Genomic DNA, 23,448 nt, shown 5'->3' on the forward strand with positions numbered 1-23,448 from the left:
AAAGCAAGGGAATTGCTTTTTTTTATTGGGAAAAAAGCAGCTCCTTATATAGACAAATTAGGTGGCTATACTACTAGTTTCTCACACTTAAAGTTGTAACTTTAGTTTGCTAGTACCAAGTTACACAGTATCTGTGAGTCAAAAAGTAAATATTCATAACTCTAGTTGGTATAATGGTGGGTCAGCAAGAGCTGTGCTTGGCCCATGGGTCAGGTGATCCCTTGATGACTCAGCTAGAAAAAGAGTGAGAAATGTTTACATAATGTGTGGGTAAATGTTTGACATCTGTGGCTGATAAATTATTTAGTAGCGTAATGACATAGGGTGTGTATTTAGTGATTTGTAAGCTTTCCCACAGGGTAACCTTATGCAAACATATTTTTCACGGTCACCTGATATGTGTGAGAATCTTTCTGAGTCATCTTCCTGGCTGACTAAGCAAAACTCATCGCAGAATTAAATGTACAAAAATATTCAGTCCACTCGTGTACAAACTCATATAATGAAAAAAAATGCGAAAAATATTCCCTGAGCCTCAGTGCGACTTCAGATCAAGAGAAAATGTTCATAGTGATTTCTGGGGTATAAGACTCATAGGAAAGTATTACTGGTCCATGCACCGAACCAGTTTGGTGCAGGTCAGCGTGTCGTGAGAGGAATCTTCTGGAATAGCAAAACCTTGTAGAAGGGATTGACAATGACAGCAGCGATAAAAACTTCTTGGTCGCACTGTCCCCAGCGGCGTTCAGCGCTTGCAAGAACAGCTGTACGAGCCGTGAGATCAGCGCTATTTTCGATCTTGGAATAACGAAAGTGCAGGAAACCGAATGAAATCACAATATTTTCGGGTCTTGCCTGGGCTGCTTGATGAATATTCGTCATGAGGGAGATTGGTTCAAGCAGGGTTTTCCATCTACAAAGAAGATCAGTTTTCATTTGTAAACTTATTTTCCTTGCTTTACCATGTCATTGCATGCCAGAATGTTGCATTTTTGATCGTGTCGATAGCAGTTTGAGTCTTTCTGCATGATCGTGCATCTCCACTTGACATTAGATTATGTTCATGCTTTGTTACAAGCAGTTCGAGGGCAGTTCGAAGCTCGAGAAGATGGCAATATGCAAGATAGTGTGATAACCAGCGTGTCAGCACTGCTCTGAGAACTGCAAGTGTTTTACCAATTGTTGCCATCTGTATCTCACGGAGGATGGCAAGCACATGTGTCTTGCTGCGTAACCATGTAATTAACTCTTGTGCCATGTCTCCATATACCCCATAGTCGTCTTTGACCTTGAAAAGGTCTCCGACAATGAGGTTCCACTTTGAATTATTTGTAAATAGCATTACCGATTCATTATGATGCACACCACCATACCTGATGAGCCAAACAATCAGGAATGACAAGGTGTGGAAACTTCTCTCGTAACAGACGACGGGCCTTTCGTGATTCACCTGATGCATCTGTGGTGCATGCAATCACAGTGGCCCCCCATTTGGACTCAATCCTGTTGATTGCCTCTAATATCTGGCGAAGAAGTTCTTCGGCTGTCTGAGGATCCCTCGATGCATCATGGACTTTGACTGTATGTAACTGAATTGACAATTAGTTAATACGATTGACACCATCAGCCGTCGAGTTACCTTTCACCGTGCTGTCATCATAAAGCCCAGAAGATGGTGATGGTTTTCACCCATCCAACCATCACATTGCAAGGTTGCATTGGCACCTCAGCATTCCTCTTTAGCGACAGTTTTGAGTGTGTTGAGGGTGTGTGGCATGACACGTCGTGTAAGGACTTTTGCGGAAGGTATTTGTGCTCTTGGAAGAAAGCGGTCACACAAAACTTTCCACTCATGATTCTCAACCCATCGCAGTGGCAAACCAGTGCTTGCGGTGAGTCTCGCAAGACCGATCTCCCAATCAGCTTGGTCTCAAGTTGTCCAAGGTTGGTCACCAAAACCATAAAGGGATTGTCCCAGTGATGCAGGGGAAATAGGCGGAAGCGAGCCAGAAACAGAGCAGTACAGACCAGACTGGTTTAGATGTTGGCATTTCCCCAGCTGGGATGGTAACGAGACCACTGAAAGAGCTGGACTGACCGAAAACGAGTCACGGGTAAGGAGACTAGAGGAATCTGAAGCCACAGTCTCAGGAATTAGCAGGGTGGGCAAACTCGGGTGTGCGGACTCTAGAACAGATGATGTATTGAAAGCCGGTGCAGCAAGAACAATCTGTGGTGTAGTGGTACTGCCATTATGGGCCCGAACACCTTTTCACGGTGAATATTGTTCATGGTATTTCATCCACGCTTGTGAACGAATGTCTTCTGAGTGCAATTGGCATTCATGCAGGTGACATAACAGTGTTGTTGGCCGACTGATCAACCAGAGACACTGGGAATCATTCTGGGCAGTGGCCCATACTATATTTCCGAGTCAAAGTTAGCAGGAAACAGCTACTAGCACACAAGAGTTCACATACAAGTGCCTGCAATTGCAGCTTCATCTCTCAGTGCATCTCGCTGACCTGTGTGGATTTGCTGTTCATCCAATGCATGCTCGTTAGCCATGCGCTGCTCATAGAGCCTCGCACATATCACTTTTGCCTTTCCGCTGACCATTGAAGCACTTTCTTTGGTAGCATAACCTGGATGTTCGACGAAGTGGTCCCACCACCATCCTCGGTTTGATTTCTTGCCGGTCTTCGCCATTGAGTCAGTTTCGGTGTGTCCAACGTTGAGAGTAGTGGCTGTGGCCTGCAGGTTCTTGAAGTGTGCCCCCCAGCTGAACAGGCCTAAACCACATGCTTACAATCAGACTGCGTGAAGATATCTAATCGATAACCATTGATATGGTATAGTCTAATAAGGTAGGACCACAGAACCGCTCAAAGTCATATTCAGGTGAACGACAGTAAACTTCACCGACTTTCCCACGAATCACAGTCAATGACCATGACCTTGGTTCACTGACTGGTAGAACACTGGCTGTAGGGCCAGACCCAAACAGAATCGTGGGAGCAGTCGGCTCGACTAGTAGACGTGTACCATTACCTTCTCGTAATGACATCCTTGCCAAAAATGAGGCACGGGTCAAACGTAACGAGGCCCGAGCTGATCATAGGGCTACGACGACAGACTTCGTCAAGGATGATGAGGATCTCTTAGACGTTCCAGCTGAGGAGCAGCCAGAGCTGCCTAATCCACGTCCTGTCAACACGGACACACCTATGATTAACCTCTTCAGAGGTCGTAAAAGCAAGGTCACGACGACCATTTATTAAGATTAGGAAAAAATGCTCAATGGTGATTGATTTACTATATTTATGGGACCAAATTTTCTGAGGTCAGATTGAGGTCAGGTTAAGCACTATGGCCACCCTGGACAGGTGGTGGTAGTGCAGTGCGCAATACACTAAGACTTCCCCTTGACCTTATTTTGTTTCCCTCTCGAAAAGCACTATTTTTTTGATCCAAAAATCTTGAAACATCCGAATGTGAACGGAGTGCTTGTCTGTTTGTCCTCAGGTATTGGTAACAGTTGGTTATTTGTATCAACCTTGTCAAGCATGATTCCAACTCGTGATGCTTTTTAATATTTTGCAACTAAATAACTTAATGGTTCAGCGTGCCCAGTGAAAAACTGGTCCTAGATTCCTAGCCATATCTACGATAAATGACGTATATTATTTATACGACAATAGTGGCTATATCGCAGACCAATTCGAGAAGATGAGGCAGTGCGTAGGGAGACACGAGGCGACTTCAAACTGACATTACGATGGATGTGAATGTGGTGCGAAACGAATTAGTGGACAAGGTAAAGCATAGGGAGACACAAGGCAACTTCAAACTGACAATATGATGGATCCTAGAACATGTGAACGTGGTGGGAAACAGATTAGCAGACAAGGAAGCCAAGGACGCTGCAACGGGTAACGAGTACATACCTATTGAACATCGCATACTATATATTACATGTCGATATCCATGTCATCCTGTGATGAACGGACGTCAGAAACGAATAGTCGCATTGAGAGATACACAAACCGAGTGAGCACACATCTCTACATCTCCATCATCTTGATCAATGTCCATATATTCCTGCGACGGAGCTGCTGAGAGATTGAGGGCACAAAATGAAAGATACATACCAGTTGAGCGCTGTTCCCCGTTGCACTATTGCATACCTCCATCGTGTCCTCCCCGTTGGCCTCGTCATCATCAACGATCATGTAGTAGTATTCCTGCGATGAAAAATGTAAAAAACAGATATATAGATAGATATTTACATACCGGTTGAGCGTTGTTCCTCGCGACATTGACTTCACCTTCGTCAAAAATGTCCATTGGTTCCTACAATGAACAAACATTAAACAAATGAACTAAAGTATGCATTATATTAACTAGGTGAGTCCCCTCCCCTTCATGTTCATCGTGGTCAACGTCCATCAGGTCCAACGAAGCAGTAATCTGTGCCCCTTCAGTCTTATATTGGAGTAGATACAAAAGTACATACTCAATGCATCATCATAGCGGTTACTATCAGATAATTTTGTGGGTAATGGTAAGATGTTGGTCAGTAACTTACAGCTATGCGACACTTATTTGTTGTGACATTGTGATTGTGACGATCACCTCTGAGCTTTGTCCGTCACCGCCACAATACGGTGACTGCTATGGCAAGCTTTGGCCTTTTGTCAAAATGATGTCAGTGAATAAAACTAGAATTATCATTTTGAGCAGCGTGATACGAGTTTCGCCAGGAGGGGAGGGGCTTCGGTTGATGTTCAGCTTTAGCCGAGAGCCAAAAGACAGGTGCTGAAGTCTCCAGAAAACAAGAAGATCAACATGCACGCGCTGGATGGAAGCTATGAAAATTGAGTGAGATGTTTTGATCAGCACGCTGCAAGTCACATGACACGACAATGCTCAATCATTGCGACTGATCGCGGGAGCAAAGAAATGAAGCTAACAAGGAGACAGCTAGATGTAAAAATGAGCACAGTCGAAGTCCTCGGGTGAGGTATTTGAGGAGCTCGAAAGGATCCCATTGTTTGTACATGCAGCAATGTAGCCATGTCAATGACACCGGTGGAAGAGAGCGACAGTGAAGATATTCATGATGAAGGTGTCTAGGAATGGCATCAAGTAGATGCACGAGGGCAGTAGCACAGGTGTGTGCGACACGAACATAGCCTTGGTGAAAGTTAAATATTTTCACATTTCTTTGGATGTTGTGTCCATACGAAGACCAGAAGCTTACCTCTGTATTGGAAGTAATGTGTCTTTGGCAGTAGAACATACACATGCATGTGAATGAACTGATTCAAGGCGGTATTTGTGCCAAAATACAATAGTTGATGTTGGTCGCAGCATTACTTGTGCAAAGTATTATTAAAAGTGCTCAATGCTCACTGCTCATGTGACCAAGCATTCAACAGTTGCTGCCTCTCTGGCCCTCCGCAACTTCACCAATCGATTCAATTATGGTCTCTCAAATTTCTGTAAACTCATTCTATGTCAAGAGGTATTCTTCTGATTTTTATAAAGTCCCCAATACAATTTCCCTGGGGGCCCTGCACATGAACATCCAGCAACGTATCAAACAGAAATTTCAGCGCAAATGGTATGAAGACCAAGTCCACTCTGATCCTGTGTCAATTATTTTATCTTCAAGTAAGCTCTGTTATTCAGTTGACGTGGTTGTTGATTTACATTATTACCAGACACACATGGCTCCACCTTACTAGAAAACAATGCTACAATCCTTGGCGATCTATGTGGATCAATGGACCGCATACATGCGATCGTTCCTTCACAGCAGCTTAACAGTTCCAATACTCCCTCACAGCATGTGGCATTGATGCCTGATAGCATGAGCAGTCCTGACTATGACAGGACTCAGGAGCTGCTATTGCTAATATGTACACTCGACCAGAATTTGACAGAAGTGAGGCGAGCACGAGAGGAGGATAAGCGAGCACAATCAGCACGGGACGATGAACTCACCACATTGAAGGCATCAATGGATGCTATTGTTCAACACCAGCAACAAGTATCTGAAGATATGAGGGTATGGAACCACGACCGTGCAGATGACATCCGTCAGCAGAAGATGATGCAGCAAAACTTGAAGGACAACCAGGAGCATTTAAGCCACCTTCAGGAAGCTCATGCCCACAATGAGCGAGTTCGGATCTACAGCGACCAACGGATCAAAACATTGGAGGACGGACGATGGGAGGATGGTATCCGTATCAGAACACTGGAAAATTCCCTCGCTGTGGAAGGGACACGGGTCAAGCAGTTGGAGAATTTGATCGAAAACTCAAAGAAACAGTGTGAGGTACAGATGGTGGTGATACGCGAGGAGGCAGAGGTGAAGTTGAAGGACATAGAAGCAAAATGCAGGGATGTGGAGGCGAAGCACGAGGCAGGGAAGAGGCTGTGGGAGGTAGAGAAGAAGGCATAGGAGGTGGAGAAGTTGTCAATGGTTGCTCGGATCGAAGAGGTTGAGGATATGACCATTGCAACCGTTGGTTGGGTTTGTGGCGCGGTACATTTTCAATCACTCAATCATAACAACAACAATGAATTAAGATTCAATCAGGACACTAAACTAATCGATTGCATCCTACTCCGGCATCTCCTCGACCTTACTCAAGCCAAACTTGCACGATTGACTGCACCTCCAGGCACCAACCGTGCTACACAATCAATTTTGTGGCGAGATGCACTTGGAACTACCCATGTATATGCAGAACACTTGCAAATAGCGCAGAGACTTCTAAACAGAACGGACACCCAGCTGGACAGCGCTACTGTTCAATTCATGGCTGATGCGAAAGGGATGGATCTCGCCATCCAAAAGTCATCTGCAATTCGAGAAACAGGTGACCTCGTGGCCCACCTGAAGCCCAGAGCCATTTGTCAAGAAGCATTCATACAAAGCATTTCACGCCACAATGTCACTGAGGAGCGTCCAGGTCTTTTAGCGATGGTTAAATTTGTTATGATTGGCACAGTTCACTAATAGGTACAATTACGAGCTACGATGGTGTACAACATATGGTATTTTAGTTGATAGCCATGCAAATCTTGAATGTTGGCTGTAGAATTTTGTCACTTCGTTCACAAAGGAGTTCAAAAATGAATATTGACAAGAAACAGTTCGTCCCTCACTGGCTGCAATTATGCAATTTCACAATTTGTTCATGAACCCAAGGACTTCTCAATTCACTGATCAACTATTACTGGCAGCTGCAGGCACTTCCATCAATTCTTTGGAGATTTGATGTTACAATGTTTTTATGTGTCATAGCTCTCCACACCAAGGTTCATCCTCGTCTTCCCATGACACAATCTCTCTCTTGTATTGTGGGTCTGGGAAGCTCCCGTGGAATTCACCCATAGCCGGACCTCCTGCATATCTGTGTGTGGTTGAGCATTTACGTTGTTCAACTTGTGAGCTGTTTCTCCCTCTGAAACTTATGCTGGTGTTGTGAGCATATCAGGCGACCATGGCGATTAATTTAATCTGTGTAATTGTGATTATGAGTTCCGCCCTGGAAATACGAAATCAGCCAACAGGAATGCAGCATAGAAGACTGCCGCATGGTTAATGCGTGGAGTCGTCATTATGAGTGCAGGCTGACACATTGGTTCGGCACCCACACATGCCTGGCGCTGGTTGACTTTTTTCTTTACTCTCCTACTCAGAGCTGAAGCAATGCCTAGGTCTTCAGGTTCGTCAATATCTCAACTAGATCCCGAAGGTAACAGATTACTCCAGCTGCCTTTCTTCAATATTCAATTGTTTTATCTTGCAGTTTACGTGCAAATCAAAGGCAGAAATGAAGTTGCCTGCAAAGTGTGTACAAAGCAGAACGAGAACCTTCTTACTATGAGAAATATGCCATGTTAGTGGTCATGACCGAAGCAAAAAACATCAGCGGGCAGTTACCCATGCTTTGGAGCACATAGAAGCATCAAGTCCTCATGCGCCTAAGCCCTCTGCCCTGGAAACTGATGTTGACATGCTTGACCCACCAACACTATTTTCCCTGCTAGACTCAGATAGCACTGCTCCCTCTGAAAACTCCACTTTTTCACCAGAGAACATCACAGGAGCCACTGAAGATGATCGTCTTGAAGTCCCTATTGGTGACCTGTGGGATAGCACAGTTACTGAACACACAATTGGCAGTGACTACTATGAAGAAATACTGGCAGCACTCCAGTGAGGAGAATCGTTATTCTCATGTCCATTGGAACCTCCCATGGAGGAGATTGGAGTAGAACTTGACAATGATCTCACTATCAAGGTAGATGACACAGTGTTCAATATTCTTGGTAAGTTATATCGCATATATTTCTCTTTCTTGCATTGATACCAGTCCAAGTAGACGACGACTGCTCTCGCACAAATGAAATCAACCCAGGTTCCTCAACTTATCCATGGACGTCAATACCGGTATGATTTTGGAGTCATGCACTCACATCCAGGTGCTCACCTGTCAAGTAGGAATGTATCACACAACTCCTATTCAGCTCGCCTCGCACTCGGTTTTCGGAGGCTCAAAAGAGGGCCATTCTGGACTGGGCTACTGCACTCGGTGCCAAAGACATTCTGACACTGTACAGTATCAAGAAAACCCAAGACTGTATCCATGAATTAGTTGGAAATCCGACTGAAAAGGTTTGCGCAAAGTCGGGCACCATGTTTTACCTCAATTCTGTTGCAAAAGCAATCGCAAAGGTGTGACTTTCACAAATACTCATACGGTTCATCACTGACATTATCTCCAGAATTATGGCAATCCTCTTACATGGTTCGCCATGCATAATTACCCAGAAGAAGGAGATGGAAGGATGTCGCAAGTTCATCATGGCTACAAGATGATGCACGACCTCCCTGATGACCTTTCCCCACCTACAGTCCATGTAGGAATCAACATTTTCTTTGCTGACGAGCTCCTTCAACTGTCGTCCATGGAATATTTTATTCCAAAGAAGTTTTTTGAGGTAAAGATAACTCCCGACAACAACACTCAGATATTGGCCTTAGGTCACATTGTTGTGCGGACTGACGTGAGTTACTGTTATGACTACGACAAATTTTATCTGACTTATTGGTGTTAAGGTGGGATTTTCTGTGGATCTCGAGTGCGTACTCACTCCAGTCTTGTCATTTGTATGGACATTTGAAGATATTAAAGGCCATCCAAATGAGTTCGAGTGCGGTTTCACAGGTTTCATTCACTCGTTGGTATCTCTGTCTTCAAGGGCTGATTTCTGTGATAGAATCATCTGCAACTCATGCCTGCCTTATGCCGAATCCCCTTCGTGCAAAATCGGGTGGTCGGATGGTGCTAACAGTGCCACTCATCGTCTTCATGGACGATGTCTCAGGGAACATATCCAAACAGTGGAACAAGCATCATGTTGTATACATGTTGAACACTGCTTTACCTCGTGAGATGCTGGAGAAGGAGTTTTGTGTGTGCTTTGTCTCATCCTCACCTCATGCCACTCCAATGGAGCTCATGTGCGGCTTCAAGGAATCTACTGCGTTCATTTTCACTCAGCTCTAGAGCAACAGGATGCTAACCATAAGAACACAAAAACAGTGCCGCAGCGAGCGATGGAATCATCACTTGGGATTGTAAGTACAATGACGAGGTGATGCTTATTCCCTATGGCCTTTTCGATGCAGGCGAACAACCCAATGCAGGAGGAGGTATGCAGCCATGGTGGCCTTAAATATAACTACTTCTGCAGAACATGTAAAGTTGGCAGGTATGACTGCAGGAGAAAAAGTCTGACAATAGGTTACCTCGAAATTTTCAAGGTGCAGCTTTCTTTAGGACAGTCTTACAGGATTTAGTTGTGACTACTGATGACTCTTACCTTATAGTATGGTGAACTTCGAACATCTGAAGGCACGAAGATGGATATTTTGAAGCAAATCGAGCTTTCAAAACTCTCTGGTGGTACAGGAGAAGGTCAAAAATGCTGTCAGCTCGACAGGCACTCGTGAAGCTGCAACAATGCACATAGTCAGTCATTTGCTCGAACTTGGCAAGCAGCTGCGAAAATGTGAGGCTGGAAAACCCATCATGTCAGAAGAAGATGTCTGAAGGCAGCTTGAACAGGAGTTCGAAGACATGCCTCATGGATCACCCCTTGAAGATCACATCAATCCGCTACTTGGTATGCCTGGTGTCAACATCCACCAAGACACACCCACCGAGATTCTTCACACCATTCTTCTTGGCGTCGTCAAATATTTCTGGGGTCAGACTGCTTGGATACTCGACAAGGGTCATCTTCTCAACACTTTTGAAGTGCAATTAGAATCGATCAACAAGGATGGCCTGAACTCCCCAATGCTTGGTGCAAATTACATTTGCCATTTCAAGGGCAGTCTTATCGGCAAGCACTTCAAAAGTCTTGCCCAAGTAATGCCATATCTTATTTATGATCTTGTTCCACAAACGGTTCTGAACGGCTGGACGGTGATTGGCAAACTGGTAGTACTTCTTTGGCACACATCGATTGAAAACACAGAGCTTTATCTTGTAAGACTATTTTCACTATGTACTCTACTTGATTGACATCAGCTCAGGCAAATCTTTCGCGAATGATTGATGATTTTCTTAGTATCAGTGTACAGTGCACTCCCAGCATCCTCATCACAAAGGCAAAATTTCACTTCCTGGTCCACATTCCAGCATACATACGATGTTTTGGTCCTGCTCTCCTCTTTTCTACAGAACATTTCAAATCCTTCAATCATGTATTCCGATTAGCAGCAATCTACAGTAACCGCCAGGCTCCAAGTTGTGACACGTGCAACACATTTGCCATGCAGGACATTGTCAAGCACATCATTACAGGAGGATTTTGGGTAGATCCGACAACAAAAAGATGGGTGAGTGCTGGGAAGGATATTATAGATTACATGGATAATCATCCACATCAACGACACTTGTTGGGGTTTCATACGACACGACTAAAGCCTGCAGGTAAAAAGATTGATACTGCCTAGGTTATTTATTTTTATATCATCTGCTCTGTATCTAGGATCTTCTCATTTGCCAACACAGCAGAACGCTCGAGGAAAGTCCGAGGCAATCCCACCAGTGGACTGGCATTCGACACACTTAGCGGCAGCCCTATCCCATGACAACAATCTTCTTCGAGTCGCACCAAGCAAGTTCTACAGAGCTGATCCGTTCACAGCAGTCAATCAAGATAAAGTATCTCTAGAGGCCCATGTCATCTTCAGAAGTAGGAAAGAAAATTGAGATCAGGTCAGTCTGCCAGCGCTTACTACCTGTGTCAATCATTCCCTGACTTTTACTTCGAGGATCAACTCTTTATTGGAAAGGTCATAGAAATTCTCATTCAGCAAGGAAAGACCTGTCTCATTGCGGATCACGTAGTCGTCACCTGCTTGGCATTCTCGCCAGATCTCCACCCTCAGCTCAGTGTCCCATGTCTGGAACTTGTTCCTGAAGATGAAGTTGTTGTGGCACCCAAGGTAACAGTTCTCGTCTACATCAAACTCCTCCATTTATGCTAAAATGTCCTTGTAGAACATCCTGTGTGCGGTCAATGTACAACATGATTGCATTGCATTGGATTCCAACTGCAATATTCAGTACATCCGTGAGAAACAGGAGCGCACTGAGACAACGAAGACCAAATGTGTCACTCAGCATACAGCAAATAATGCTTATGTTCTCAACACTCATTCTCTCCACAATTATTTGCTCATTTCAGCTGTCATTCCGCCTGAAATTCATGTTTAAATGGCATCCCCACAAATCCCAAACCACGAAGAGATACGACTGAATGGAGCCAAACATGTTCGCCAAACAAAGAAGGCAGAAGATAACGAGAATGCCACTGCAGCACCCATTTCCATAGATATCGCTCGTGAGGGCAGTATTGGCCCAGTCACTGTCCCAGCCTTCGATCGCACAACCAAATCTACTGGGAGGAAAGGAAAAGGTAAGACGGTAGCAAAGGGGAAGAAGAAGGGCCCTGCTACAATTCAAAGCACTGCAACACCTAGCGGTGCCATGCCAACAATGCCACAGCCATACCTGTACCCACGGATTACCCCGCAGGACACTCAACCTCCATTTAACAATAGCCTGCCACCACACACTCTTCCGCCTCCATGGCCTGCTGCCCATATACCATGCAAATGTGCATGGCAGTCACCCCTTGCACATGTACCCGACGGCTTTTCCACCTTATTACCCCATCCTGCACGCAACAACTTTTCTGCCCTATCACCCCACTCTCCACATGCGCACAGATGTGCACCCTTTTGCCCATGCAGGACCGTCTCACCAACAACCCTCCCTCATACCAGCTCCAAGCTTCACACCGTCCACTGCATGGAGAGTTGATGATAATGGTCCTGTCATGGATGGATTACCCCACTGATATGGCCCTCCGTCTTCAACACAACACGTGTCTTCATGGCAGTGGCATTCTTGCCGACCCACAAGGAGCTCATCCGCCTTGCAAAACTATGGCTACCCGTGTCTCACTTCAATAAGACCAAATTAAGCAAGAACGGTGTAGAGACTCATGCCTCTCATTGTGCAATATGGCAGTTTTCACTGGGGAGTACATGGCATGAACTTGTAGCATCACTCTGTGTGCTACCTGCAGCTATCTCTATATGAGGCGCAGCTTTCCCGCGCAACGCGCGCCATGCGCGCGTACCTTTCCCGCGCTTCACGATGTATATGCGCGCGCGCTTTCCCGCGCTTGAGCACCCTATAGCGCCAGCCATCCGGAAGCATCCATCCACTGTCCACCAAGTTCCCTAGTGCGTATATTTCCATTTCTCACATTTGCTTATCGTTCCATCTTTATTTTTATCATGGACCCTTACTTACATATATCTTTACATACCTTACTCGGTAGCGCTTCGGCTCCGCATGACAGCGCTTAGGCGCCATACTTAAGCGCCAGCAGTACATACTATGACTGACTCACTTACTCTCCCACCAGAACGACAGAGGACTTACTGGTTACTACCCACTATTTACCTAGCAGAACATAGTAGAAATCTATTTGTTTACACCTCACATCTCTCTTCTCTTGTCTTACATCATATCATCACTTAAGCAAACTCACTCTTACTCTCTCTCGTATCTGTATACACGCGCACGCTTTCCCGCGCTTCGCGCCATACACATGCGCATTCTCGCGCCTCGCGCGCACCTGCGCTTTCCCGCGCTTCGCATTGGCCAACCAGTAGCGCTTTCAGCGCATACCTCTAGATCCTTGCTGCACTCGCTTCCCCTTTAGGGTCGAACGCACTTGTCGTCTCAAGTATAGCAGACTAGGCAACGCGCGACCTTACAACAATTATAGATACAGTCAGGAGCATTGTTCGTGCCTCGCTGTATCGTTGAACCTTCAACAGGTACCTCGTCAAGATCAAGGAACAAGATGTCAAGCTACCATGTCCATTGGCAAGGAGGTCGAAAATCCTATGCACGCTATCAACATTGTGTAGCGAGCCAAGATTGATCTTATTCTGTGAGTCACATATCCAAATTTTTGGTGGTCCATCGGTGATCTGATGCACGGGATCCATTTCACTCAGGATCTCTCATGAGAATGATTGGTTTGGGGGGCAGGCTGATGTTAATATTGGTACAATGACTTACATGGCAGTATTTTCATAGAATGAACGGAGCAAGCTCTCAAGCACCACTGCTGGAAGGAAAGACTCGTAAGTAGTTAAATTTTAAAAAGCTGTGCACCGGGGAATATTGAGAATTTTTGCTTTGCACACAGAGGTGTGTGTATTATGTGTTTTATACCGCTTCACTGCATCAACCTGCCTCGTTTCTATAGACACATGGGATGTGACTCTTGTCCCATCGCATCCGATTGAGCAGTTGGTACCTACTGGCGTTCAAATCTGACTATCTATTCTACATGACCGCATTGATATCATTGCTTTTTATCTCGAGCAGCTAATTCATCCGTGATGTTTTTATGGTGATTTTCCACGTAGTTTTGTCACATGATCAGAGTTCCAATGTTGTTGGCAGCTGCACTCTCATCTTGCACCACCACCATCAAGCCACATGAGTCTGTTAGCTCAGTTCAAGCTGCACCAAGCCTTATCTACTCCAACACCAAGTGTGCAAACACCCACATGTCGTACAGCAAGCTTGAGTCCTCGGGCACCATCTCCCTTTCAGATGTCTATGCGAAGGGCACGTTCGGAATCTATAGTGGAGGAACAACGTAAAAAATGTCTTAAGCACCATGCTGTCACTGTCTGCAAGAGTTTGAACTTACCAGATGACACTTTAGAAGACTTTGCATCAGTGCGTTCCTACAATTTGCTGCATATTAACAGTCTACTGAAATCCTCTTAAAGCTCAATGCCAAAGAGAAGTTGAATGAAATCAGGGGTGTGCTCATGTCCTTGTGTCGTACAACCAAGTGTAATGCAGCGCAGGAGTTTATTGATTCCAAGGACTTCGAGGTAATCTGGTGTATAATATATTGTGCTTCATATCTACTAACGCTATACAAATTCAAAGCGCATTTTGAAAGACAGGTTACATGTTTGTTTGTTGTCGCCCAACTTGCCATCGTATGTGTCATGCTTTGCAGAACAGGTCATTGTGAGTAACAGTGGCGGAGTCATCACTATCCCTACTGCAGCACTTTAACTACATATATTTCAAATAGAGATATGTGAAAAAGGACCCAGCCACATTCAAGATTCCCAATGCTGTGTTTCAGGACCCTGAAATGACAGACCAAACACATGTGCAGACTAGGGAAATTCTGACTTCACAACGAGGACTCATCAAAGTAAAGGTAATGGTGCTCGATATTCCTTGAGTTCCTCACCATGACTGACAACTTCTCACAAGCTCATGACAAGCATCACAAATAAAACGAACATTTCTGTTCTTGCAAAGTTGTTATTGTCAAGTGGTCATGAAATAACTGTAGCACACTGGGCTCGGTTTTCTTTTTTGGTGAGGGCTGCTTAGGATCGATGTACTAAAATTGACGCCTATCTCAGCGCTCGTCATTGGTCAACTTCATACAGATTGTTGACGAATCTGCAAGGATCTCTGTGGCACAAAAGAGCAGAGAGGCATCTGCAGCTGTCGTGGACCCAGCACTGTTGAACGTAGATGAGGAGGAATTGTTAGGTGAGGGGTTTGGAGTTGCAGATAACACCCCTCGTATCTGGGTGATTTCTGAATATTGGGAATACATTGACCTACTCTTAGCTGATCTCCGAACGGAGTCTCGGAAAGCTGCCAAGGTGAGCCCTGTGACATCACCAATCACAAGCGAGGGCTACTTGAAAGAGTGAGTTTTTAACTTGTCGAGTATCAATCACTGTTCATCTATATTTTTTAGTTTTTTCAAGAACTGTCTTGAGGCAGACCTCAAACAATACTCAGCTGGCTGTGAGGGACTTAAACCGGCATTTGAGAAAGTAACAGTTAACTGGCAGCGAGCCATTCACAACGAACTGGTTTGGTGATCGTGCTTCATCCCCACATTCTTGACACTTTACTCTCCTTTTAAACTTACTATAGCTACTTTACCGCACCCAAGTGTATGCTTAATGGATATGCAGCTAATAACGAGTTATATTTTTCTTACCTGTCTGGGAGGAGCGGTGGGTCTGACTTCCAGCGATGTAAGTTTGAGTTTGTTACAGCCGCCGACATTGCTCAGGTAGTCGTTTTCATGTCATGGCATCGATGTTCGGTCTTGTGATGCTTTTCCACAAACTCAACATCAGCATACTGCAAATTTCATCATTGTAGCCGCACAGCTTTTGACCTCAGCCTGACCCCTCAGTACAGGCCACTGTCAGGTCTGAGTCAGTGTATACTATACACTTAATTAATGGTGTTACCAACGTCGGCACTCATATCACTTTGCCATTGGTAAGTGTTCATCAGCTCACTGCAAATTTTAACATCACAGCTGGTCAGCTTGTGACCTTAGCCTGACCCACTACAAGGGCTTAACTACCATCAGCACTTATGCTACTTTGTCATCAACCAGACTTCAGTTCACTAAAACTTTTAACATCACAACTGTACAGCTTTTGGCCTCAACTGATCATTTGATTGCAGCCATTGTTGGATCTGAATAAACATCTATCATATGCGCAATATCAAAGGTGCCACCCATATAACTTATTATATCGAATCAATAACATTTGTGATGTTTGTATGGTCTCTGGTATTTAGGCATTATCAACATCACTCTCAAAGGTTGAAACTACATTGACGAAAAACCTCCGGAAAGACCCGTTTTGGAGGTCAACCGGAGACAACCAGTTTTGGGGGTCAGATTGACGCCGACAAGCTCTGGGCGTGTAGGTTTGTTAAACGGTAGTACAGGAGCACAAGAGACCCATTGCACTGAAGCTTACAACGTGGCACCACTTGCAACTCCTCTCGACTGTAAAGGAATATTGCCTTTATTATACTACCTGCGAATATCAGGTCGTCCTTGCTGGTATCCAATGCGAATGCAGGCTTCGATATGCAGTGGTAGAATAAAACCAGGTATAAATCGAATAGAATAAAATGAAGTGCAAGACTCGAAACAACGATCGGACATTGAAAATCATTCCGGCATAGCGGCAAATCGAACTGTAACCAAAAATCCACCATAGTACAATATCGCGAGTATGCAAACTCTTCGATGCATCCGCCGTGCGGTTACGGTTGCGGGCCCAGGTCCGTCACGTCTTGGATTCACTTCCAGGAGTATCACTGGGCCAACACCTCCTTCCACGCCATGGTTCATCGATACTGAAGGTCCAGTTCAATCAATCACTAGGCATACTCCTCCTCACCTCGCTCCAAAAACCCATGAGCTTCCAGAAAACCTCTCTGCCGGGATAAGGCAACTATTTGTGCAGCTCAGTAAATCTCCTTTGCTAGAGCCATCGACTTTGAGTGTCCAACGACCTGTCGCCGCTCTTCCTGGTCCTCCATTACCTCGAACATTACCCAAGGGCCGCCGGAAACGCGGGCGCACATACTCTGGAGAAGGTCTTGTGGAAGAGCCTGGAGGTATATGGGACTGGGTAGTCACTGCTCAAGTGTGTACCCTACTGGCGCCTTCTGTCTTTCTTGCTAACCACTGTTTCGCAAGGTAAAAGAAGGCACTGAAAACCGAGGATCGATAGAAGCTGTCGTACGTCAAGTGCGAAAGACTGTGTGTCTGCTCAGCTCTTTTTCTTTCGCAGTAACTGAAAATTGTCGTCTAGCTATTGTCTGTGGACCCACCGCTGCCCCTTGCACCCAATTCTAAGCGGAGAATGCTCAATGGGTGGGCCATGATTGATGCAGGCAAATTTGCCGTACATATACTGAGCTGCGATGCGCGGCGGAAATATTTCGAAAGATCAGCTGCTGAGTGGTAGTTTGTGGCAACCACTACGACAAATTATGATACATCCCCACTTTAGTGGGAAGACTGCACTGACGTCGAGACATGTATTCACCGATTTGCGCCACGCTATCGCACGCTCTCCAACAGGCTCTCTCATCGAAAAACGTGTAATGCACTCGCTAATCATGTTCGGCAACGTGTACTGTCTCTATTTCATGCTGGAGTGAGTGTTTTGGGTGATGTATCTTCCGTTCTTGAGATTTGACTCGCTCTCGGATAAGGACGTTTTGATGGCGTTGACTACATCTTGTAATGGGTCAAAATTACTGTCCACTATGTGCATGAAAAATAATTCTATGTATTTTGACAAAAATGGCAAATATTCGAGATAAAGTATATATCAAAGTTCCCATGAAGTTCCCATGGTTGTTATTTGACCACCATGTCGAGCAGAGCAGGTGGCCTGTACGGCGGCATCCAATTCTCTACTGGCGCAACCTTTAGCCTTTCCTCATCATCTACATCTGCTTCGCCTGCAACGCCAACACCTGCAACCAGAGTAGACAAAGTCGAAACTCCCGCAGCTCTAGAGGCTATTTCAGCACCAGCACCAAGTAATACAAGCAATGATGGAACCAAGACAGAGGATGGAAGTATTGGAGGAACAGAATCTGGGTCTGTAGGAAAGCTTTCAGCCGGTATCTCCCCCTCCTCTGCACATCGAGTCTAGAAGCAAAATATTGACCGTTGCAATCATCATGCTACTCCTCCGAACTCGCACAGGATGGTCCGCTGCGCTTGCGTTCGCCCCCGTCCGTCGTGCACCAGCAAAACCCAAGCCCGCTTTAACTCGCCTTCCCATGGGTGCCAAGGCCCTACCCAATCCTGCAACAGCTACAATTTCCGCTGCCACGCCAGCTTCGGGCCTTTCCGCAACAGCCGTCGTCTTCGCTCCGCCAGAACTGGTAACTACGGATCAACAAGAAGAAGTTAAGGATGATACCGTTCAGAAGGACTCCACGTGGCGCAAAAAGGAAGGCTGGGGCAAGAAAGTCAAACCTCCATCCATGATACTTGATGAAGATATCAATGGCTTCAAGGCTCAGCATAAACGCAGGGCTGGCGGAGGGGGCGGTGGAAGGAAGGGGAGGAAGGTATGTATTTCTTGGCCCAGTTTGGTATCTTCGTTGATTCTTGATATGCAGAATAAGAATGCCCCAGTTGCGGCAGTATGGGATCCGTTGGAGCCTTACGACACTCTCAAGCCGAATGACTACAACGAATATAAGTTATGGAAGCAACGTGACCGCGTCGAGCGGGCATCCGAACGTGCGGCTGAAAGGAAACGTGCTCGCGAGGCTCTCGACAGAGGAAGTGATCACACAGGCAGCGACAGTGAAGGCCAACGCCCAAAAAAGAGTGGTGTGCAAACCAACCCTGGATATGTAGCAAGGTTTAACTTCTGGTTTCAGGGAGATTTGACCACGGGTCTTTCGATAAGTGGTCTCGCGCAGATGACGAACGTCCGCGTGGGCTTGGTGCCTCCAACACTCCGGCAGTTCATGTGGATCGCAATATGTCAGGGGAGGAGGCCTTTCAGCGGCGACTTGCAATGTCTGCTGGTGCCGCCGCTCGAGTACCGTCACCGACTCCTGTACCTGTTGATCATAACTTATCGGGTGAGGAAGCCTATCAGCGCCGCCTTGCCATGGCCTCGGGAGGTAACCGCCCGCGGGTGTTCTCTGCATCCGCTTCCCCTCTCCGTCAACCATCGCCGGGCGGCAGCGATGACGAGCCATTAAGCCAGCCACCTGCTCCCGTAATGCAGCCGGCACAGTTGATGGTGCCTGTGCCTCCAACGCGTTCTCCCCCTCCATTGGCATACAACCCCTTTGCACCGCCGGCAAATATTCCGCCGCCGCCACCTCCACCATCATCTCAAATACCAGTTGCACTTGAAGACAAGGTCAAGGCTGCCGCAAGTATTGCAGCACGTCTTAGTGCGCTTGCTGCGGCTGCAGGTGGGCCGGGGCCAGGATCAAGTCTACCTGGCGCACTACCGCAAGAAGATGCTCAAACACGGTATGCCCGAGTACATTTACTGTCGAATGTGTCTGACAATTATGTTAGCCCTGATCCACAGGGTTTTGCAGCTCGTATGATGGCTAAGTGGGGGCACAAGGAAGGTCAAGGTCTGGGTGCCGATGGGAGCGGTATTGTAAACGCTCTCACAGTCGAGCAAGTCGCTGCCCAAGGCAAAGGCAAGAAGGGTCAAAATCAAGCGCAGGGCCAAGTCAAAGTCAAACCAGCTATGGGTTCAAAGATGGGTCGGATCATCAATGACAACGAGGACGCGAAGGGTCGTGAAGATCGTTTAAGGTTTGGGGAGGCCAGTCGCGTGGTAGTGTTAACCAATATGGTTGGACCGGAAGATGTAGACGATGGCGATCTTAGAGATGAAATCGGTCAGTCTCAGACATTTCATTTGTCAGATTTTGACTAAATTCCTCCAGGCGAAGAGTGTTCGAAGAATGGAACCGTCGAGCGAGTTATTGTACATCTGACTCAACCTCGGCCGGCGGACCCAGAGGAATCTGTCCGCATATTTGTGTTGTTTGCAGGTCCCTCTGGTGCGTGGAAGACCGTGAGGGAGTTGGATGGCAGGTATTTTGGAGGGAGGGCTGTGCGGGCAAGATACTTTTCGGAAACTGCTTTCTCTCTACATGACTTGGATGTTACAATCGCTTAGCTATTAGGATTAGTCGATATAAAATTTATGGACAAATTCACGGCGCCCCGATGCATTAGAGATGTATTAGTCAGGGTCCCCTATCTATGTTTAAAAAGTGGCTAGTTGCAGCCGTTCCGACATAGCGCACGATGGGACTCCCTGTCCAAGCATCTCGTGAGAAGAGTTTCAAGGTAAGCCTTACATAATTGGTATCAATATTTACTCGGGACGACATCCAGCTGCTGCAGAAGCGTGTGCAAGTGTTGGAAACCACAATCAAAGAAATGCAAGGTACAAACCGACCTTCAACGAAGCCACTAACATTACTCGGGCTGCGCAGTCCGCTTATGCAACCATCCACCGAGATGTACGTGAGGCGATCACTCAAACCAAGAACACAATCGGACACAATCAACCACACATAGCTCATCCCACAGTACCTAGGAGAGATTTCAAGATACTTATAAACTCCTTGCAAAGTGAGGTGTCTCATGCTCATCGACATCATCGTGTTTTCGAGCATCTTAGAAACACTTTTTTATAGTACTATTAGCTACTACATCCTAGTATTCAACAATCCGTTCAATATGTCCGCTTGAATGGCGGGACTGCCTTGCATTCATTTTCATCGAGGGTCTCGCCAATGACACTGCGGTACTTGAGAGTGACGTCGGGCAAGTTGATATCGGGCTGTATTGTGAGGGTGTGCTTCATCCAGTGGTCGTCGTCACGCTACAGATAGGTTTAACAAATAGATTCACGACGTGTGATACAAACACTAACCTCAGGGAAGTCCTCACGAGCATGAGCACCTCGGGACTCCTTACGAGCAGCAGCGGCCGTGATAGTTTGAACTGCACACTGAAGGAGGTTGCGTAGTTCAAGAGTCTCAACGAGATCACTAAGATGAACGCATGAGCAAGAAATCAGCATCACATAAACATAAAGCCCTACGAGTTCCAGATCATGCTCCTATCCTTGATGCCAACATTATCAAACGATTTGTATATTTGATGTATCTTCTGAACACCTTCGTCGAGAGTCTGTTGTGTGCTGCGATGATCGTCAGTATCCCTTTTCATTCAGACGTAGTTGGTGGAACGCACCGGAAGACAGCGGCATCGCTTTGCATCGCTTTTTGCATCTCTAGCCTAATTTCGGCAGTAGGCTTGGGACCATTTGCATTTCTGATCTGGTCCAAGAACTCCACGCTCTTAAGGCCAGACTCTTCAGGAATAGCTTTGTGAGCTTTTCCGGGAGTCAAGGTCTCCGCAATATGATGAGCACATGCGCGACCAAAGACGACGAGATCCAGGAGGGAGTTTGCACCAAGACGGTTCGCGCCGTGAACGGACACGCACGCGGCCTCACCAGCTGCATACAGACCAGGAACAATCTTGTCCTTGCCATTCTGACCACAGCCTATGAGCAGGATGCGACCAGTGCAACTAGCCCAAGCTCACCTCGTCAACAGTCAGCACCTCACCAGTGTACCTGGTGGGAATACCACCCACTATCGAAAGGTCAGCTACAGTACAGAAGACAGTATAGTAGGGATACTGACTGTTGTAATGGACAGTAGGCAGCACTGGGATAGGCTCCTTGGTGACATCGACTCCAGAGAAAATAGCAGCGGTCTCGGAGATACCGGGAAGCCTCTCGTGGAGGACTTCGGGAGGTAAATGGCTGAGCTGAAGGTATAGGTGGTCCTTCTCAGGCCCAACACCACGGCCTTCACGGATTTCAATTGTCATCGAACGAGATACGACATCACGGGAAGCAAGATCCTTGGCCGTGGGTGCATAACGCTCCATGAAACGCTCGCCCTCAGAGTTCAGGAGGTAACCTCCTTCACCACGGGAACCTAACGCACACAGTCAGCCACAAGGCAGATATCTGACAGAAAGACAGTCACCCTCAGTGATAAGGCAGCCGGCGCCATAGATGCCGGTTGGGTGGAACTGAACGAACTCCAGATCCTGCAGAGGAAGGCCAGCACGAGCAATCATTGCATTACCATCACCTGAACAGGTGTGCGCACTCGTGCAGCTGAAATAGGCACGACCGTAACCGCCGGTTGCGAGGACTGTCTTATGTGCCCTGAAGCGGTGAAGCGTACCGTCCTCCATATTGAGCGCAATGACCCCAACACATTCGCCATCCTGCATGATCAGGTCCAGAGCAAAGTATTCTATGAAGAAATTCGTGTTGTGTCGCAGCGACTGGCCGTAAAGGGTGTGGAGGAGAGCGTGACCGGTACGATCGGCAGCCGCAGCACAACGATATGCTTGACCACCTTTGCCATACTTCAAAGACTGACCACCAAAGGCACGTTGGTAAATCTTTCCATCCTTGGTACGGGAAAATGGGACACCATAATGTTCAAGCTAGAAAAGTAATCAGCCAAAGAAACAAGTACGTAATATCTAAGCTAACCTCGTAGACGGATCTGGGAGCCTCACGACACATATAATGGATGGCATCTTGGTCACCAAGCCAGTCGGAGCCTTTAACCTGTGAAAATTCAGCTCGACTAAACGACTTGAGAGCGTGATGTATCAAAGGACACGAACCGTGTCGTACATGTGCCACCGCCAGTCGTCTTCTGTCATGTTCTACATGCAACTCATCAGTGAAAAGAGTATAAACTTCTCAAGTTACGCTTACACCAAGAGCAGCATTGATACCACCCTTGAAAATGTGATATGAGTGTGTCAGATACTGCTGAACATGGCGCAACATACCTGTGCCGCAACAGTGTGACTCCGGGTTGGGAATAACTTAGTGATACATGCCGTGTTGAAGCCAGCTTCCGCAAGACCGAAGGCAGCGCGAAGACCTGCACCGCCAGCACCACTAAAGGGTCGCATACTCAGCTCTGATAATTATTTATGGGTTCGGAGCGTTACTCACACGACAATAGCATCGTACTCGTGCTCAATAAGAGGGTATTTGCCTGAAGACCAGGACTTAAAAACCATCAGAATAGTAGAAAAAACGACATGGGAGCTGGGAGATATACCTTGACCTCCTCTGCCTTGACTGGATTAGACGCTACGACTCTCCTGACGGGGAGTGAAGTGGAAAAAGCGCGCTGATGATGAAGCAGAGCCCGAGAGGGCACCGCCTTAGACACCGACTTCCTGAACATGGATGTTGTCGTCGTCGACGGTGAGGAAGAAAAACAAACAAAAGACTTGCGAAAAACCCGATGAGCTACGTCGGGAAAGTTGTTGACACCGGAGGCCTTGCAATGGGAAATCACGCGCCGAGTCGGC

The 23,448-nt window shown here is 46.5% G+C and overlaps 9 protein-coding genes across 9 annotated transcripts; 7 read left to right on the forward strand and 2 right to left on the reverse strand.

The window, feature by feature from the left end:
• Positions 1–639: 639 nt before the first annotated feature.
• On the reverse strand, positions 640–3,067 carry F5147DRAFT_649153 (uncharacterized protein; the record flags this gene model as incomplete). Its single annotated transcript, XM_041433322.1, has 7 exons — positions 640–913; positions 1,050–1,318; positions 1,374–1,579; positions 2,029–2,268; positions 2,481–2,754; positions 2,810–2,830; positions 2,972–3,067. 7 exons carry the CDS (start codon positions 3,065–3,067, stop codon positions 640–642), a joined length of 1,380 nt encoding a protein of 459 aa, XP_041297813.1.
• Positions 3,068–5,582: 2,515 nt separating this feature from the next.
• Positions 5,583–6,472, forward strand: F5147DRAFT_649154 (uncharacterized protein; the record flags this gene model as incomplete). The annotated part of the gene is made up of 2 exons (XM_041433323.1): positions 5,583–5,676; positions 5,727–6,472. The coding sequence occupies 2 exons, from the start codon at positions 5,583–5,585 to the stop codon at positions 6,470–6,472; spliced, it is 840 nt and encodes a 279-aa protein (XP_041297814.1).
• Positions 6,473–6,607: 135 nt separating this feature from the next.
• On the forward strand, positions 6,608–7,012 carry F5147DRAFT_542195 (uncharacterized protein; the record flags this gene model as incomplete). Its single annotated transcript, XM_041430261.1, has 1 exon — positions 6,608–7,012. A coding segment is annotated over one exon (405 nt), but the record flags the coding sequence as incomplete, so codon positions are not given.
• A 1,267-nt stretch (positions 7,013–8,279) lies between these two features.
• F5147DRAFT_649155 (uncharacterized protein) lies at positions 8,280–11,816 on the forward strand (the record flags this gene model as incomplete). The annotated part of the gene is made up of 15 exons (XM_041433324.1): positions 8,280–8,352; positions 8,397–8,473; positions 8,525–8,758; positions 8,809–9,090; positions 9,143–9,251; positions 9,304–9,498; positions 9,588–9,664; positions 9,716–9,739; positions 9,917–10,004; positions 10,030–10,058; positions 10,146–10,580; positions 10,676–11,027; positions 11,086–11,261; positions 11,393–11,545; positions 11,601–11,816. The coding sequence occupies 15 exons, from the start codon at positions 8,280–8,282 to the stop codon at positions 11,814–11,816; spliced, it is 2,520 nt and encodes an 839-aa protein (XP_041297816.1).
• F5147DRAFT_815487 (uncharacterized protein) lies at positions 11,817–12,425 on the forward strand (the record flags this gene model as incomplete). Its single annotated transcript, XM_041443534.1, has 1 exon — positions 11,817–12,425. One exon carries the CDS (start codon positions 11,817–11,819, stop codon positions 12,423–12,425), a length of 609 nt encoding a protein of 202 aa, XP_041297817.1.
• A 1,821-nt stretch (positions 12,426–14,246) lies between these two features.
• Positions 14,247–15,562, forward strand: F5147DRAFT_769081 (uncharacterized protein; the record flags this gene model as incomplete). The annotated part of the gene is made up of 7 exons (XM_041441017.1): positions 14,247–14,375; positions 14,429–14,536; positions 14,595–14,678; positions 14,746–14,877; positions 14,934–15,041; positions 15,089–15,384; positions 15,436–15,562. The coding sequence occupies 7 exons, from the start codon at positions 14,247–14,249 to the stop codon at positions 15,560–15,562; spliced, it is 984 nt and encodes a 327-aa protein (XP_041297818.1).
• A 1,150-nt stretch (positions 15,563–16,712) lies between these two features.
• F5147DRAFT_674057 (uncharacterized protein) lies at positions 16,713–17,872 on the forward strand. Its single transcript, XM_041435807.1, has 4 exons — positions 16,713–17,146; positions 17,200–17,262; positions 17,315–17,662; positions 17,721–17,872. Exons 1-3 carry the CDS (start codon positions 16,730–16,732, stop codon positions 17,468–17,470), a joined length of 636 nt encoding a protein of 211 aa, XP_041297819.1. The 5' UTR covers positions 16,713–16,729; the 3' UTR covers positions 17,471–17,662; positions 17,721–17,872.
• On the forward strand, positions 17,873–20,285 carry F5147DRAFT_674061 (uncharacterized protein). The gene is made up of 6 exons (XM_041435808.1): positions 17,873–18,137; positions 18,223–18,593; positions 18,645–18,861; positions 18,912–19,521; positions 19,570–19,904; positions 19,953–20,285. The coding sequence occupies exons 1-6, from the start codon at positions 17,882–17,884 to the stop codon at positions 20,186–20,188; spliced, it is 2,025 nt and encodes a 674-aa protein (XP_041297820.1). The 5' UTR covers positions 17,873–17,881; the 3' UTR covers positions 20,189–20,285.
• A 397-nt stretch (positions 20,286–20,682) lies between these two features.
• Positions 20,683–23,406, reverse strand: F5147DRAFT_674073 (minor succinate dehydrogenase isozyme, Sdh1p). Its single transcript, XM_041435809.1, has 13 exons — positions 23,193–23,406; positions 23,084–23,139; positions 22,915–23,026; positions 22,838–22,861; positions 22,744–22,785; positions 22,607–22,684; positions 22,086–22,557; positions 21,735–22,034; positions 21,634–21,683; positions 21,277–21,581; positions 21,125–21,223; positions 20,954–21,071; positions 20,683–20,902 (listed from the first exon to the last, which is right to left on the reverse strand). The coding sequence occupies exons 1-13, from the start codon at positions 23,319–23,321 to the stop codon at positions 20,753–20,755; spliced, it is 1,935 nt and encodes a 644-aa protein (XP_041297821.1). The 5' UTR covers positions 23,322–23,406; the 3' UTR covers positions 20,683–20,752.
• Between the last annotated feature and the right edge of the window lie 42 nt (positions 23,407–23,448).

Source organism: Suillus discolor, assembly GCF_016758755.1.
Source record: "Suillus discolor strain FC423 chromosome Unknown F5147scaffold_6, whole genome shotgun sequence".
Lineage (NCBI taxonomy): Eukaryota > Fungi > Basidiomycota > Agaricomycetes > Boletales > Suillaceae > Suillus > Suillus discolor.

Excerpts from the sequence above, each read along its gene's own strand:
- F5147DRAFT_674057 (XM_041435807.1), top strand. The coding sequence starts at position 16,730 with ATGCAAACTCTTCGATGCATCCGCCGTGCGGTTACGGTTGCGGGCCCA. Across the intron at positions 17,147-17,199 it reads ACTGGGTAGTCACTGCTCAA|GTAAAAGAAGGCACTGAAAA; the intron begins GTGTGTACCCTA and ends CTGTTTCGCAAG. Across the intron at positions 17,263-17,314 it reads TACGTCAAGTGCGAAAGACT|CTATTGTCTGTGGACCCACC; the intron begins GTGTGTCTGCTC and ends ATTGTCGTCTAG.
- F5147DRAFT_674061 (XM_041435808.1), top strand. The coding sequence starts at position 17,882 with ATGTCGAGCAGAGCAGGTGGCCTGTACGGCGGCATCCAATTCTCTACT. Across the intron at positions 18,138-18,222 it reads TGTAGGAAAGCTTTCAGCCG|GATGGTCCGCTGCGCTTGCG; the intron begins GTATCTCCCCCT and ends GAACTCGCACAG. Across the intron at positions 18,862-18,911 it reads CCAACGCCCAAAAAAGAGTG|GGAGATTTGACCACGGGTCT; the intron begins GTGTGCAAACCA and ends TTCTGGTTTCAG.
- F5147DRAFT_674073 (XM_041435809.1), bottom strand. The coding sequence starts at position 23,321 with ATGTTCAGGAAGTCGGTGTCTAAGGCGGTGCCCTCTCGGGCTCTGCTT. Across the intron at positions 22,685-22,743 it reads GGTGGCACATGTACGACACG|GTTAAAGGCTCCGACTGGCT; the intron begins GTTCGTGTCCTT and ends GAATTTTCACAG. Across the intron at positions 21,684-21,734 it reads GCCTACTGTCCATTACAACA|TGGGTGGTATTCCCACCAGG; the intron begins GTCAGTATCCCT and ends ACCTTTCGATAG.